This window comes from Lonchura striata, chromosome 6 (genome assembly GCF_050655825.1).
Source record: "Lonchura striata isolate lonStrDom1 chromosome 6, ASM5065582v1, whole genome shotgun sequence".
Classification (NCBI taxonomy): domain Eukaryota; kingdom Metazoa; phylum Chordata; class Aves; order Passeriformes; family Estrildidae; genus Lonchura; species Lonchura striata.
The window spans coordinates 31,548,011-31,565,413 of NC_140708.1; the positions used below are offsets into that span (position 1 = coordinate 31,548,011).

At 37.2% G+C, this 17,403-nt stretch overlaps 1 protein-coding gene across 4 annotated transcripts in view; it reads left to right on the forward strand.

Moving 5' to 3' along the window:
* SHOC2 (SHOC2 leucine rich repeat scaffold protein) overlaps positions 1-17,403 on the forward strand; it is a 79,021-nt gene that overhangs the window by 50,818 nt on the left and 10,800 nt on the right. For all 4 annotated transcript variants that reach the window (XM_085582788.1, XM_021526004.4, XM_021526005.4 and 1 more), the window contains 3 exons: positions 12,024-12,154; positions 14,832-15,020; positions 16,318-16,440. In XM_085582788.1, coding sequence (XP_085438914.1) covers positions 12,024-12,154; positions 14,832-15,020; positions 16,318-16,440 — 443 coding nt within the window. The remainder of the gene's footprint in view (positions 1-12,023; positions 12,155-14,831; positions 15,021-16,317; positions 16,441-17,403) is intronic.

Sequence of the window (17,403 nt, forward strand, 5' to 3'; positions counted from 1 at the left end):
AGAGAAAATAAATCACTATTCCAAAATGCTCATTAAGGGGAACAAATTTAGGAATGAGTACTTGTTGGTGTCTATCAGATGACTGGTGTTCAACTCAACACAGCTTCACACTTGAGATTTAAAGCAACGTGTGCTTGTTATCTTAAATTTTACCTTAAATAATTTAGGAATAAGAGTTACAGTGAAAAAAATCAAAATCCATTACTTCTGAATCTTAAGGTGTTCTGTGGTTATAAGCAAATGTCTACTGCTTGTTCATTGTGTAACAAAACTGAGGCTATAAAGAAATGAAAGGCTCACTTATAGTTGAAGTGTAGTACTTTGGCAGATAATTTTAACTTGAATCTTTGCCTAAAGAAAAATAGAACTAAAATCATAAATGTTTTAAATTAATTATGTATATGTTATGTTGTTTGGTGGAACATCTAAAAAAATCCCCCAAGTCCACAAGGTCATCATGCTCTTATGCAATAGAATGCAGAGTTTGCAACTTACATTGGGAATAATAGACTAAGATAAACACAGTCCTGGTTGGTTTCAGAATCTCATATGAGATAAACCAATAAAATATGCCTTTTCATATCTCATCAAATCAGTTTTAAAAAGATAGCTGCTGTTTTAAAAAAATGTTGATTTAAAAAGATTAAAAACAAGGCCATCCTGATTTTAAGTTCTGTCACCAGAACATTTTCAGAAGAATGAACATTATCAGTTTAATGGTATTCAGAGTTGAGCACTTATTAATGTACTTTAATTCATAGTAAAGTGAAGAACCATTTAATGACACTCCAGCTTTTCTACTAGCTGTAAACTTTTGAGGATGGAGTTACTGTGACTTTTGGTTGAGAAAGTTTGACCTGAGCAGAGTTTACACTGATGATGTCTCCGCTGGAACTAAACTTCGTTCCTGGATTGATATTTTTAAATTCTGGAGATCTCATTCCATCTGGAGTTTGCATCTAACTTACACCATTCATAAGTACAGCCTTTATTTGTGTTGCTATTTTGTAAATCTTGCTGCATGTTGTTTTACATAACACTTACATGTAGTGTACGTATCCCATTTAGGGAGCAAGTTCCCAGGATAAACTGTTAATTATGGGAAAAATTCTATAAGCGTGAGATTTCCATATTCAAGGCTTATAGATTAATGCTGTTAATTCCCGTGAAGAGTAGTAGTATTATTTACTAGGTTGCTTAGTACCTGGTAGTCACTGAACTTCTCAAAGGACCAGAAAAATCTCACTTGTAATATGCTGCAAGACTGTACTTACAGGGAAAAGTCTCTGAGTAGGAGAGGCACAAAGTTATTAGGCAGTTAAGTCTTGTGATAGATAGGAAATTGCTTACTCTGCAGTCAAGATAGTTTGGACTCACCTATTTCTTCAGAAAGTTTTTGTAAGCTTAGGTGGTTTCTTTTGAGTCAGGTTCATACCTGGTTGGACTGGATTTCTGTTTTCTTTGTTTAGTTTTTCCCTTGCATTGTCTGTACAATGGTTAGAAGTTACTTGCTTTTAAGTGTTGGTAGCTGTCTCTTTACATGCTTATCTGAGCTGAATATCAATGTTTTAGAGCTCAAGAAACCACAAAAGATAGCTGAATAATGGTAGGAGACAGGAGTGAGCCGTCGTTTTGTTAACCTTACTCTAGTTCAGTTTTGCTCCACTGGAAAATCTCTCTTGTCAACAGTAAGTTAAAGAAAAAAGGTATTTAAATAAGAACTTAAAAATCAGAAATCCATGTTTTTGCCTCCTGGGGTTTGCAAACAGAATTTAATAGTGAAAGGAAAGCTTTAGGTTCCATCTTAAATGATAATGATCAGCCTACATTTATGCATGTTGCAGAAAAGGTACTGTAAGCCAGTTCAGCAACATTGGCTTTATTTCTTAGTCATCGCAGTTTTGGTTCAACATATGAAAGCAAGTTGTGGCATGATTTTTAGATTACAGCTTGCTTTGTGGCTGGGATTGTTCAGCGAGAAACTTTGAGTGCTGAGAAAAACCCGGCGAGTCAATGGCGCACGGGCGGCCGGGGTGGCCCTTGGGCCTCTCCAGCTCTCAGGGCAGTTTCTGTCTCTGCCTGCTGTTTGCCACGACTTTTCTTGCCTTTTCTTGTAGCATTTCCAGGTGTCAGGATGCTCGCTGTATCAGTGCTGTTAATGGTTCTCAGTTCAAACTGTGGGTTACAGACCAAGCACATTTGCTCGTTGTAAGAATTGGATGTTCTGTGAGCCCATGAGCCTCCTGTTGTGGGCCAGGCTTTCCATTACTACCAGGTCTGTCCCCTCCTCCCCCACTGACACCCTTTTTGATTGAGGCCTCAGGTTTTCTTGAGAAGGATGTTTTTGTCATGCTGCTTTGAAAAACAAGCAGCTCCCTTTGCTTTCTATTTCTCCCTCCCCTCAGAAAGGACCCTTTTCCTTCCCCTCCATCAAAAAACCCTCTTAAAGTAGCTGCTGGACTATCTAAACAAGTTTTGGTTTTACCACAGAAAGATTTCAGAGTCTGCCTAACTTAAAAAACAGCTTGTTTGCACTGAAATGTGCTGGAGCTGTGAGAAAGGGACGTGAGGGTGACATGCAGGGGAGTGGCAGGGAAGGGATTATGCATCAGCAGTGATTACAGAGGTTGCAGAGCCAATATACCCACTCTGTAAATATACCATGTTCTTCTCTCAACTAATGCTGTAGAAGCATGCTTTTGTGCAGTAACAAATGTCGATTTAAGATATTAGTTGTCAGGAAGTGACCTAATGCCTTGCTTTATAGATATTGGCTTAATACATTCATATCTGTATTTCTGTTGATTGAAAATTGTAAAGTACTTTTTATATTAGATCATTTCCTGTAAGAAAAATGAGCTTTGTGGAAGGGCTTAGCACATTTTGAGAGTCTTGAGCCGAGAATCAAAATCATAGTGGGATCGTAGCTGTTTAGTGTTTTCATTGCAGATTACACCCTCCCCTCACCCTCCCCCCCATGTTGTGGTGTTTTTTTGGTTTTGTTTTTTTTTTTTTCTTTTGGAGGGTGGTGGAATTGTTAGCTACTTTTATTTACACAGTGCCTTATCTCTGTATACTTAGCTGGCATGCTAATGTATCCAAAAGTTATATAGAAGAAGGTCAACAACATACCATTTATATTAAAATTATGAATTGAACTTTTGAGACTGGAAACAAATTTTGGGTGGAGTAAATTGTTTCTTAGGATTACAAGATAGCTTAGATAATTTTGTCCTGCAAATACCACATAGTGAGTATTCCCTCTTTGAACTTTTAATTTTAGTGTTCTGTACAAATCTGTTCACAATTTCATATGTAAAAGCATAGAAAAACTGATTTGAGAAAGAAATATAACAGAAACAAAAGAGCTACAGCTTTTAATAATACCAGATTCTTCATCTGCTTTGTAATTTTCTAGTTTTGTGTGCTTACGTGTGCAATTTGATCATAGTCAAGTGTGCCATATTCACAGGCATCTAAGGCAACAGAAATTTTAATAAGAAAAAGAATAGTCAGTTGTAAATGTTCCAAAATTATACTTTAAAAGCACAAAAAATTCTGTCAATGGACACACTTTCCAGTGTCTGACATAGCACTGTTCCTAAGAGATGGTTAGGAAAATGGGAAATTCATTTACAGCTCTGCACTACCCTCCTGCCCTTCTCTGTGGCACTGTAGCTCAGAAGCTAAAATCACAGCTTTCATGAAACGAAATAGTACTTATTGGTTGGTTTTGCTGTTTGAAATTGTGCTTCAAACCACACTTCTAACCTGTTTAACCCTAATGTACCTCTGAGAGCACTGCTGTGCTCTTTAAACCTACAGCTGATAAAACATGAAGCGCTGACCAGAACCAGACGTATGGAATTGGTACAGCTCAGGTTATGCAAAATTGTGGTTGAGAGCTTTAAGTCCCTAGAAGTAAAGATATTTATGAAGAAATGTGAAACTACTTTAAAATGGTATTTTAAATTTGGCAGGTTTAGCAAAAGCAGGAGTCTTGTTCTGAAACATCTGAGCACCCGCAGCTCCCTCAGTGATCAGGGGCAACATTCAGATGTGACCGATGGGTTTGATGTGGTTAATTACTCACTGTTCTGATGGAGCAAAGTGTAGAGGCTTCTGCTCCAGCTTTCACAGCAATAGTCATATGCTCAACATTTAAGCTACTGCCTCGTGCTTTGGTTAGTGAGCATTCTGTTTTGTGGCATCAAGCCTCTTTCCATAGGCTCACTCTGGGACAGCTGATCAACATTTGGTGCTTTGTCTAAGGTTTTGTTCTTGGACTATGCTGTTAATTAAACTTTTAAAATTGGATTCTGCTAGTATTGGGCAATTGCAGTAAGTCCAGCCTTTTCTTTATCTGGTTGGAAGTAGTGGCTCCCACTCTCATATGCTCATTTTTATATTACTAGCTCTCATGGTGGTCTCATAAAGGAAAACTTCTGGTTCTTGTTGCCTTTAATTCTAGATTTAGTAAATGTAAAGTAATGAAATTGGCTGGAAAATGTCAGGTGGGGGGTAAATGGGAAGTGACTTGCTTATTTTGTCCTCCACGTTCAGAAGGGCAGGCATGTGAGCTGTTGTGTCACACTAGTGGAGATCAGACAGTAGTGCATGTTTTGGGCAGGGGACATTTGGCTCTCAGTGTTTGCACAGGCTGATGCAGATGCTGAAAGCTCACGGTGTGATGTGGCAGTTATGCAGAAAAAAATCATTGCAGTTGCATCTGCATTTGGGAAGTCACTGTTGAATCTTCCCTCACTCTTCAGGAAGTTTCAGGGTGTCCTTTTCCCTTTCTTTACATTCTTCTCACGGTATCTGCTGTTGGACAGCATTCAGCTGGAGGGAAGATACAAAGTAGAGCCCTGGTCTCCATAAAATAATTCTTGCATTACTTAATTAGCTAAAATTGTAAAGATATATACATGGGTTGTACATTTTATATGTTAGCTTTATGTAGTAGGGCAGACTTAAAAAATTAAAAACATTTTTCACTTAGGAAAGGTTAATGTTTTTATCTCATTGCCAATTAAGTATAAACTGTTCATACAATATGATTTACATTAATATATATCTTTACTTTCCCAGAAAGGCCTTAAATAGAAATTTGAAAAGAAAAAAAAAGACTACCAATAAAAAATTAAATTAAATAAATTTTAGTTGCTTTGTCTTACTATATACAGTGTGAACTGAGTAAAATGCAATGCTTTCATTGATAGCTTAAAATAAGGTCCAGCTGTTGTTTTTGTCTCTGTTGCAATGTGAAGTGTTTTGTATTTTTGTATAATTTTCAGCTAATTATAATTTCCATTTCATATTTTAATGAATACATTTCCAATGCAAACCCAATATTGCTAAATACATATGTATTGCTTTCATTAAAGGTTAGGATAGCTTCTAGTGGCTAATTAATTCTAAGTTTATTGATTCAGTGTATTTATGAAAATATTTTTATTTTGTATATTGGTTGGATATTCATCCTAAGACTAGAGTGGGGGCAGTTTATTTTAGTGAATGCATGTACCTTTACAGAGTAATTAGATGCAGAGACCAATGTGTACGGATGTATTATAACTGCAGCTCAGCATTTTCAGAATGATTAGTGTACTGCAGAAAGAAAAAGCCTATAATCTTATTTTCTTTATGTAAGAAGCAGGCACAAGGGAAGAGTGATTCAAAGGAACACATCAGAATTGAGACAAGTGGGTTTGTGAGTTACTTGCATTTTGATGAACACATAATAAATGAGTTTTAAGTTGAATTTTCATCTAGACAGTTTCAGAAACATGTCACTAAGAGTTTGTGCTCTCTAGCCTTATGCAGGTGTTGTGTATGGTGAGTATTGGGTACCTGAGCCTTTGTTGCTCAGGTTTTTGCGAGTATCTTGTGTGCATCTTTCACACAGTCAGTAATGTTACATTCTGGCATGAGAATTGGGAAATAACTGACTGCTTGTGGTCACAATTTAGTGTTTTAATATTGATATCATGAGGAAAAACCTGTCTTTGGATGATACTCGTAGACTGAAAGTAGAAAGAGTTCTTTGCTCTCTTCAGATGGCATTTAAACTCATAGGGGTCATAGAGGCTAATTTTAAATTCATATTAAATAGCTTTCTAACAGATAACATCTTCATCAGAACTCCTAGAATTTGCATTAAGAGGATAATGTGCTTTGGTTTGAGCAGGGCAAAAAATGATGGACCCTGCTGACTTTGGTAATTTGTGAATTTGATTTTGCCTCCTACACTGGCCTTCCTGATATATCCAGAGGTATTGGAGGCTGAAAAGAAAAATTAAAGTACACTAGAAGTCACTTTACTGTTAAACCAGTAAAATAAAGTTAACTTCGTATTGTAATTAACTACACTTTTGTATTTGGAACAGAATAATTACATTTCATGCTTTGGCTTTGATAGTTGGTAGCAATGATCAGGAGGGATTCCCTTCTTTCCTGCGGTTCTAAGAGTGGTTGCCCTCCCACCCCCATCACTTTTCTGTCCTCATTACCAATTTTTCTAGGGCATCAGCCTTTAGCCAGAGTATATTAAACATGAGGGATGTAGGGACTGTGGAGATTTGCTGTCTCTCAGATGGTGGTCAGTGACACAAGTTTAAATTTGTACAAACCTACAAGCTTTGATTTAGGAAGAAGGTGCCCCCTGACCAGATGAATAATGGCTGTGGGATTTTGTTCTGCAGCAAGATCACTGAGATCTCTTTTGGGGTGTCTTGTTGGACCAGTCATTTTGTGCTGTTGCTCTCTGCTTGTGGAGTGCAACTGAAGGTTAAACACTTTATCTGAAGTCTTTAATTTTACTCTACAGCTATCAGGGGAACTGGTTTGCTTTCTGATAAGAGATTAGATTAAATACACCAACAGCTCCTTTCACCTAAAAATCTGTTATACAGTTAAAAAGTTGTCACAGAGTTTGGCTGACATCTGGAAAACTAGTATATAGTAAGTACAAAGTGTGGTACAGGCATCTTCTGACTCAGGGCTATTTTAGACCAGGAGCCACTGCTGAAATATTGGAATGCAGTCTTTAATCTCTGTCCACAACTGCCCATCTCTAGCATGTTTGCTATCTCCCATACAATTTGAAATTTATTTTGTATTGTCATCTTTGTTATTCTCTCTGCAAGATTAATATAATGTGATATATTAAATTTAATTCATGTATTTTTTTTAAAGTGACATCAAATTTAATTTTTTAAAAAAAGTATTATTAATTTTAGCTGTACTTCTTGCTTTCAGTTAGTTAAAAATGATACCTGGTATCTTTTGTATGCAAACCAGCAATTTTTCTTTGCTAGGAGAATATCTCTCAGTGAATTAAGCACATGGCACTCTATGAAGTAACATGTGGCCACGTAAAACATGTTCTTTAGTAGGTGACTGCTCACTGTGTGCCAAGTTGAGTCAAATCAAAAGCTAAGAATATTTATACAAGTTATGCCATCTGAAATACTTAATAGTGCCATGTTGTTTGTAGCAGGTTCCTGCGATTTTCTATTGTGTGCTGAAGTTCACATATATTGTTGATAATGATCTTATGGGGTTTTGATGTGCACAGCTCTTATAAGTCCAGTTTGTGTTTTTAACTTTATCTGTAGTTTTATCTAGTGAACAGATTTTTAAATTGATCTGGTGCTTTTGGTTTATTTAAAAAAAAGCAACTGATCCTGATAGCAAATTAGCTTAATGAACTAAGTTTCACATTAATAATGACCTTTCATCTAAGGAGAGGGAATTAGAAGGATTATTTTAACTAAGGGAGTGAAAGGAAGAGGTGTGGTAAATTTCAGAAGAAGAGAGCATTTATCACTCTGTTTAAAAAGTGCTAGTAGGACTTTGAATTAGGAATTTGTATTTCTTTATATTCAGCTTAGCAGTTCTTTTTTCTCCTGATTTTGAAATACTTAAAAAAGAGATGTAGAGACCACTTCAGGTGGTCTTTCTAAAAAAATATTGTTTTGGTATTATAGTTTCCTGCTTTATTTCCTGTCTCTCTCTTTTTTTTTTTTTTTGGGGGGGGGTGGGGTGGGAGGGGATTGACAAACACCTGTTTTTCCTTTGATTAATATTTTTGAAGTACCCTTAATAAAAAAATAATTTAAACCATCTATTTCACATCCCTTTTATTGTATCAGTTTAATATTTCTGGATTTGCATGCTTCCAAGGATTTTAAATTCACTTCTGTGTAAATGAAGCAGCTAATCCTGAGAGACATAAAGTCACTCCAGTGAAGGGATTATGAATTCTTTGCTTAGGTTGCTTCTACCATGAGAGCTGGCATCTGCTCATGGGTGTTAATACTGCGCTGGTGAGAAAATGGTCCTGAGACAAGGCATCTGTGAAACCTGAATTGCAAGAGTAGCTGTTTCTGACAAAAGTTGAACTAAAGCAAGTGACTTTTCAGTGACTTGCTTAGGCCTGGTGTGAGTTTAGGGCTTAGTCAGGCTTTGCAATCTTGTTTTAGAAGTACCAGTAAATAAGGCAGTTGAGTTTACAAGGGTTTGCATAACAGACTCTCTAAGAAAACAAGTTGGAAGGCGTTTTGCTTGCTGCTTTTACTGCTGGTATTTGCTTTTCACTTGTGGTTACCAAACGGTCACGTACATGAACATCTAGTGCAGTGTTTTCTGAGTCATTACCTGCGAGGGGCTGGTTCAGAGCAGCTGCTGAGGTGCAGCTTCAGTGACGAAAGTACAACTGCACATGGTTCTGGTGACAGTCTGACTGAGCTGATCATGATCAGTTGTTGCCTTCCTTGCCTTATTCCTTAGGCTTACCTGAGAACCCATCAGCAGATACCTCGTGCTGTTCCATCTCGGAAAGCAGTAGCTGAGCTGGAAATGATGGAGATGAGTGCAAGCACTGTAAAGCAACTCCAAATATGGCTATCTGCTAGGTAATCCTGAGCTCAGGGAGCTGTAAGTGGGATCATTTGATGGTTCGGTGCACCAGGTGTGGTCTTAAGCATCTTGCAACAGTTTCTGTGCTAAAACAGTTCGTCACTTAGTTTTCATGTTAGCCAACTGGCCCCTGGACCATGGAGGCAAATGTTAACATTGTACTGGTGCATGGTGCATTCCTGTTAAAAAGAAAAGTTAACTTAGACACACTGGGCAGAGGGAAGAGCTGTATCCTATTTTGTGAAGGTGTGTCTAGGATGTGGCTTGTCCAGCATGTGAAGATAAAAGATGATAAGGGTTTCACACTGCCGATGCATTCACAATGATGAAATGATAGCTGAGCCTTATTGACTGAAGACTGAGGGGCTGTAAATAAATTCTGGCTTGAAATGAGAAGGTGGCTCATGTTGTCTGCATTAGCTGGGCCCAGGACAATCCTTCTAAGAGCAGTGGGAGAGGTGCTACTGATGCAGCTGCAGCTGAAATATTGGTTTTGTCCTCAGGAATAATTGTGCCGTGGTGTGTAACACAATCATAAGGAATGTGGTACACAGAGGATGTGTCTTCTGTTATGCCTTTCCCATGGAGAAGAAAGATAACTAGTAAAGAAACAGTGATAAAGTTCTATTAAGAAATGCTACTTATGATAAGGAGAAATTAATGAGAGCTGCTATTTATGCCTCCTTTCTCTTCATGATAATGTCATGAGGATCGCCAACGTGTGTCATTCTCTTCTTTATGGTACATTTTGACTCTCTCTAGTGTCTGCCTTGTTTCATTTTTCTGAAATGCCACATTGTTGGTAGGAAGAGAGCCATATACATACAGCCTGTGCTCGCAATCTGGAACTGGCACAGCAATGTTGTATTGCTAAGCAACAGTTGGCATCATGCTGTCTACTCCCCTGTTTGCCTGAAAATCCTGATCAGCATCTAGTGCATGTTTTAGGTAGTGAAAAGAATAGTAGGTTTATATCTTATTTTGTGTAAAGTTTGTTGTTCATTCTTTAGTAAAACATTAAATAACAATTCAGAGAAATACAGTCAGAGTGTGCTTTGTTCATCCCTAGGATGGCAAATTCTAATGATCTTGGAGCCTTGCAATAGAATGTTTTTTGTGTGAAGCGAGGCCAGTTTTTTTTTCAGCCAGCAATGCCTGATCTCACAAATACAGTATGAAATGGCTAAGTTATGTACAAATCTGTGCCTTTGTACTAGTGGACTGCAGGATCAGAACAGGTCTTAATTATTCTCTTTAGTGTGAATATGCATTGCAGGATTTAACAGGAAAAGATGAAGATTTGTGCACTGGAGTGCAATATTGATAGCCTTGGATTTTAAATGCCTTTTTCTGATTAAGTGAACACTTTCTTTGCTGCTTCTATAAAAATTTTATACTAGCTTAGAATCCAGTGCTTTAAAAAATAGAACTCAAAATCCCAATTGAAAATATGACAAGTTAAGCAATGATGTGTAGCTACCTGTTGTGACTTTTGTTTAGCTGTTGATGGTACTAAGTAAAATTTGTTGCCAAGCTTGTCAGATAATTACCAGATATGCACCGAAAACTCATCCTTTTTTTTTTCTTGATTTGTAAGATGTAGATTATTTTTGTTGTATATTAAGGGGTTTATGGGTTTTGGATTTTTTTCAGTTGCAGTTTTATGGGGAACTAATGTTTTTTGTTTTCTGCTCTTTTTTGGTGCTTTTTTTTGTTTTACTATCAGTCCTTCTGCAACTTCTCTGTTTTAGAAACTACAGTGAAATCATACAGCATTCTTTCTAGTTTCAAATTTTTATTATCTACATTCCCAACTATTTGGTGATGTTGGGATATTTATTTTGACCAGGTTCAGGAAAGAGATATTTTGCCTCTTGCTTTGTTGAAAGTTTTTCTCTGTCTAACGGACATACTCTACAATTTGCTTCTTCCTTTGCTGTGCTGCAGTAGCCTTTGTGTAAGTGCACATGCATAGACACTAAAACAGCCTTCACTTAATGAGCATTTAGGCTGTACATATTAAGACCTCTTCATCTTTTAAAATTACTTCTGGTTGTTAAATGCATTGTTTCCTTTCTAATGTGTCAGGCTGGTACTTCAATTTTCAGAACAAAGGTGTTGTGCCGTGTGTGGCTGTAAAAGTGAGTGTAAACCAGCAAATGTTTTGCAAGGAACTGATTGTGTGAATGTTCACAAGCTCCCCTGGTGTGAAGCCCAGACCTGCACAGATACCTTTTCTGACTGCAGGGATGAGCCAGAGGTCAAGTTTCTGTGTACAATTTGGCAGTTGGCTTTTCAGTGAAGTTCAAGGCCTTGCTACCTGCAGGAGAGGCTAAATGCCCCAGCACACTATAGTTCAACAACATCCTTGAGCAGTTGGTTTTGGTCTTTAGTACTTGTTAGATGGAAAAGGTTGAAGCTTTTAGCTTCAGCTTTTCAAGCTGCAAGTTCCTCGATATTTTTATTCCCTGACAGAAAGACATCAACTGGGACCATCAGCCTAGCAGTATTCAGAAGTATTTTTACATGCATTACTGTCCAGATTTTTGTAGACTTCATCCAGACTTTTCCTTCAGTATCACTCTAAATGTTGGAAATTCTGGGGTTTTTCCTATCACATATTAAAGGTTTTCTTGCTGTTGGAAGATGGCAAAGCTGTGGGGATTTTTTTTCCTTGCAGAGGAAATTGTTTTTCCAGCACCCGAGTTGTATGAGGCATGCCCAAGTTCTGGTAATATGATTCATGGCATTGAATGATACTGCCTGTAATTTTAAAAAGTCATTTTGGGAACATCTGGAAAAATGATAGTATGTTTTGTTGATAGAAAGATCAGGATAGAAGGACTTTTACAATAGGACATAAGCCTTGCTTGCATATCATATTATACAGAACTTCAGAATAATATTTAATACGCACAATCTACTTCTGCATGGTTGACTTCAGCATTGTAAATCTGTCTCCTGTTTTGGGATGATAGCTCCATTTCACCATTTGAAATTTTGAAGTGTAATGTGAAAGACAATAGAAGAATCAGGAGTCACACCTTGTTCTGTGTTTGTGTGATTCTCACAGCATATTAACACCTGTTTTCTACCCCTAGGAAATCTGTCCAGTCTAAGTCGTCTTGGCCTGAGGTACAATAGGCTGTCAGCAATTCCCAAGTCTTTAGCAAAATGCAGTGAACTTGATGAGCTGAACTTGGAGAACAACAACATTTCTACTTTACCAGAGGTGAGGAATAGAGGGAGTGGACTGGGGAGGGGATGCTGCTGGAGAGCATTGATGTTTTGAAAAGGGACTGGAACAAGGGAAATTATTTCATCTTGCATCTTAACTCTGAGGAATACCCTTTGTTTTAACCTAAAAGTAAAGTGAATTATGTCAATTATATAAATACTAGGTATATTTAGTGTAGAAAGACTAATGTCATACAACTTGAGTCAAAACTGGGAGCAGCACATGTGGTTGTATTTGCTGTGCTGTGTCTTTAGAAAAACTTAAATAATGAGTTCAGATTCCCACCCTTCAAGCCATATAAGTGTTTCTCAGTGTTTCTGCTTCATGAAGCATTACTTCCTGGAAGTAATTGTTCAGATGACAGAAAAAAATCTGATGTGATTGCTTCTTATTTTGGATATTTATTCAATTTCTTTAGATCCTTTTAAGATGAAGACTTCATGACACAACATAAAGTTTTATAGTCTCTTCTGTTTTAATGATGGTCATCCCTATGACCCCAAGTCGTCTAAATTACTAGTATAAAATGAGGTTAAAGGTTATCTAAATATGTCTGTAAGAAATAAATACAAGGGGAAAAAAAAGCATTTGGAATTAGGCAAAGTATTTGCAATAACAAAGGGCAGTAAGTAACTAATTTTCCTCAGATAAATTTCTGAGCTCAGCAATGATAGACTGAAACAGAGAATTTAATAAATGTTTGGGCAAGACTATAATTTAAGAAAATGCTAGAGTGAAAGCCACCAAGCTGCTTTTGGGATGAGAGCTAAGATAGTCCACCCCACCCAGACATGTTACAAAAGCAACTACAGTGTAATTACAAAAAGCTAATGTGAAGGATGATTACTTGCTTTAAAACACGTTCAGTCATAATACAAACCTCTTAGTAACTGTGCTGCCTTCTTCAGGTACATTTGCCCACAATATGCTAACACTTAAGTTTGCAGAAATGTATAGTTTATACTGTAATCTGTTTAAAATAAAACATTTTGCGCTATAAGACAAAGAACTGTATTTGAAGAAGAAATTTCTGAGTTTCAAAACATAGCTGAAGCTGCTGACACAATGCCTAATAAATATTTTATCTTAAAAGGATGGTCTGGAAGAAGGCAGCACTGCCACAGGTCTCATAGATGTAAGAGCATTGCTCTCTTTGTACTGCCAAAGCTCTCTTGCTTCCCTTCAAGTGCATTTAATTACTCTGGGCTATTAGAGTGAATTAGCTAACATATTTTATGTATTTTTTTGGTATACAAGCAGCCTTCAAAACCAGCTTTTTGAAATGCCAAAATCCATCTGAACAATAAAGTGTGTTGGAGCTCAGGGACTGCCTAACCCTAGGACTAATATCTGTTAATTAAAGAATAGGTAGAAACAATATTTCCTAACCAAAGATTATACTAATTAATGATTAAGTTAGATTAATACTGATTTGAAGATCCATTATTTTATCTGTAGTGGGGAAAATGCTTCACTGATATTTACTAGATGCCCCCAATGTCTAAAGTTTTAGCCAAGGCATGTAGGTAAGTCCCTATTAGATCTTATTTTATTTACAATAATGTTAATAACTATTTATAAAAGTTGCCAAAGCTTTCCTGGTGAAACAGCAAAGCCATGTTCTTAAAGCATTCACAGTGAATATGGAGCTCAAATTGCAATCCAGAAATACTGACATTAGGAATATGGTTGGAATCATTATCTTGTTACTGCTCATTCCTGATTGCAGATGTTGCATTATTTATGGTATGTAATGTCATGCATGAATCTTCAATTTCTGTAATACTTAAGCAAATAGGGCTGGATTCAAGTTGGTGTAGTAATAAGCAAAGGTGACACTTCAGCAGTAATTTAGATCTCATTATCCATCTCCACAGTTCCAGCAACGTGCTTGGCACACAACTAACAGATGAACTGAGATATGGGCTGCCGGGATTTTGGAATCTAATTAGATTGTCAAAAGAAATGAAACTCTGGATTCAATGGGCAGCCCTTGCTAGGCAGTTTACTTACAGGATTCTTGCTTTTTATTTTTTAAGGGGAAAAATAATAGAGCAGTAACTACTTAGGAATATTTTAGAAAAAGGAAAAAACAATGGAATTTTCCAACCCATCCTCTTCTTTTTCTCTGCCTGATTATCTGAAACTATTATGGTATAATTACAAGACACTGACAAGTTGTGATCGCAGTATGGATTTTTATGATGTTACCAACGATTTGTACTGGAATTATCAAATGCCTCTTCTGGGAGCCATTGTGTGGGGTTGATATTTCTTTGGTCTCCATTTTGATGTGGGTGAGCTGCTGGAGCCAAAATAGCTGCTGGAGATGGGATGGACATGCTACCTCTGTGCTCCTGGAGCAACGTGTCATTAGAAAAATTGCTTTCAGAGTAGTAAAGAGTTACCAAACCTCCCAAACCTGTGCTTTTAAATGCTATGTATGCTTTTTTATATCTGTCAGCATGCAGGGAGGAAGGGGGCTGACTGTGAGCAGAGGTTGTTGCTGGTGGAAGTTTTATCAAATTTAACACTGGTTTGTGTATTGCAACACTTCTTCAGGGGATGGACTTAAGGGGGAAAAAGCATTTCTAATTAGACCCATAAGGGAAAAGAGACGCATTCAAATAAATCTGTCCTAAGTTCTTGGGTGGTTTTCTTCTTTCTACAGGGTCTTTTATCCAGCCTTGTCAAACTGACTAGTTTAACATTGGCCAGGAACTGCTTCCAGTCCTATCCTGTGGGTGGCCCGTCCCAGTTCTCCACAATCTACTCTCTCAATATGGAGCACAACCGCATCAATAAAATCCCCTTTGGAATTTTCTCTAGAGCTAAAGTATTAAGTAAGCTGAACATGAAGGTGAGGCACAGAAACATGCTACTGTGTAAAATCAATGAGGAGCACTGTTTGCAGCTCCATGAATTCTGGCAGGCTTAATAATGTAAGGAATGAATTTATCTTGCTGAAGTGGATGCTGCTGCTAGATACATAAATAATTCTGTATTAGTCTAAGATTGTGCTATCAAGAAGTTACTAAATGGTCTTTATGTTTGTTAGTTAAGATTTTGTCACATTTGCTTGAGTTTGAACAATGAAAATAAGAAAGCTGGCTGCAAAGTTCTTTAATATTCACATGGGACACAAGCATGTAGATTAGCTTATTTCTCCTTCAGACACTTACAGTTTACATTATAAACAGAAGTGTGTAAAATAATTTTTTTTAATATGGTCTTTCAAAACCTAAGTCTAGAGACTTTTGCCAATAGTTGAAGAGCACAACAAAAGAGGTTTTAAGTGTGCTAATACAGTTAAAGTAGGGAAAAAATATGATTTTTTATATGAATAGATTTATTTAAAGAAATCCTTGAGCAGTAGCTAAGCTCAGCTACTGCTTTAGAATCGTTTGACACAAATGAATCCTCAGTTTGCATTGTCAGATTTTTTCACATACCCATTTGTAAATTTGCCTGTTTGCCACAACTTTGTGTGACCATTCTTAAAAGATCTTTTGGTGACTGGTCTAAATCAAATACTTAAAAAATATTTTGAGCAGTAACATGTTCAGAGTAATTTCAGATGCTTTTACTCTGAGCCATTAAAGTACATGGGGTTTTTTTGGTTCTCTTTTTTTTTGGTTGTGGGTTTGCTGGGTTTTTTCCCCTCAGCAGGTTTTGGTGTATGGGTTCTGGTGGGTTTTTTACATGGTGGTGTTTATTCTCTTGATTGGTGTGTTTGGATTTTTTTAAAACTCCATATATTTTTAGGATTCAAACATTTGCTGATAGCATCTTTGTAAGTTATGGTGAACTTTCTGTTCTTTTTTTGGACCCACCATTCATTGTATTCAGCAGAAAGAGGACAAAAAATGTTTTAACCACTGTGTGAGAGCTTGATAATTAAGTGCTTCTAATTTTTCCACTTCAGTTCATATTAGTAACAGAGAGTCAATTCTGTAACTCTAGATTGGTACCACTAATATTTGGTGGAGTTTGAAAAAAAAAAAAAAATTGGCCAATTACCAACATTTTAGTCTTCTGATTTCACTATCAACTATGTTGTTATGAAGTATTTCTATTTAGCAGTTCGTGTATCTGTCAGATGCCTTTCCAACTTCTGGCAAGGGTAGACCCTAAATGTTTGATATGTTAAATCACAGGACAATCAGCTGACATCTCTCCCCTTGGATTTCGGGACATGGACAAGTATGGTAGAACTGAATTTAGCAACTAACCAGCTCACAAAAATCCCTGAGGATGTATCTGGGCTTGTTTCTCTTGAGGTGAGAAGAGTATAAGCTAACAGCTAAATGAATACTTGCAATATAGGGATTCTCTGCTTCGGGTTTAAGTAATATTACTTTGGAGTCAAATAAAGCTAAATAAATATGTATATCTGTGCTGTTTAATCCCCTGTTACATCTGTTTGTGGCCACTGTCAATGGCTTTTGAATGTTCTTTAGACTCTGGATGACTGTGCACAAACCACTATGGTACAGCTATATTTTTAGCCAGGTAGAAGAAAATTTTTTCTCAACAGGAATCAGTGTTGTAAATGCAGTGTTGCTAAACTTGGTTCAATTCCTGGAGACCAGCATGGAAGCAGCATGGATCAGAAAAACATAATGAAATGTTTGACAGCCAGGAGAGGCTTGAGTGTCAGGCAGCCAGGTGGGAGTTCTCAGCCTTTGAGGATGAAGAACTCATAGGTTAAAAGCTTGAACTAAACCTGCTCTGTCCCCTCATCCTGTTTCTCAGAGTACCATCAGCAGAGACAAATTATTGCCTTGGAGGGACAGAAAGACAGAAGTACTTGTTTGGGCAGTTGAGGGGACTTAGGCTCTGTAAGTTGCTGGGAAAAATCTGTTAAAGAGCTATAACAAAAATTGCAAATTTCTAATGTGACTTCTTCTGTGACTATTTAATTATTCCTGTAGTGTGGGGCTAAAATTATGACAGAGTAATAGTTACTTAATAGCCCAGTTCCCTTTTAAGTTAAGGCTGTGGTTGATGTGATTGGGAAATTAGTAACCTCTAACAGCTGGGTTTGCTGGTGGTCTGTCAGCTGCTGAAGCTGGAGAGCTGCTTGGTTTGCTGACCTGTTACCACTGTGTTTCTCTGTAATTAAAAAATCAAATACAAAGGGCTGTTTGGGCGGTGTTTACACAAAAGTGAAGGTTCCCACAGCAGTGCTAAGTCAGCTGCATTTCACGCAGGTAATATTGTCTGTTCCTGCCTTTGTTTCT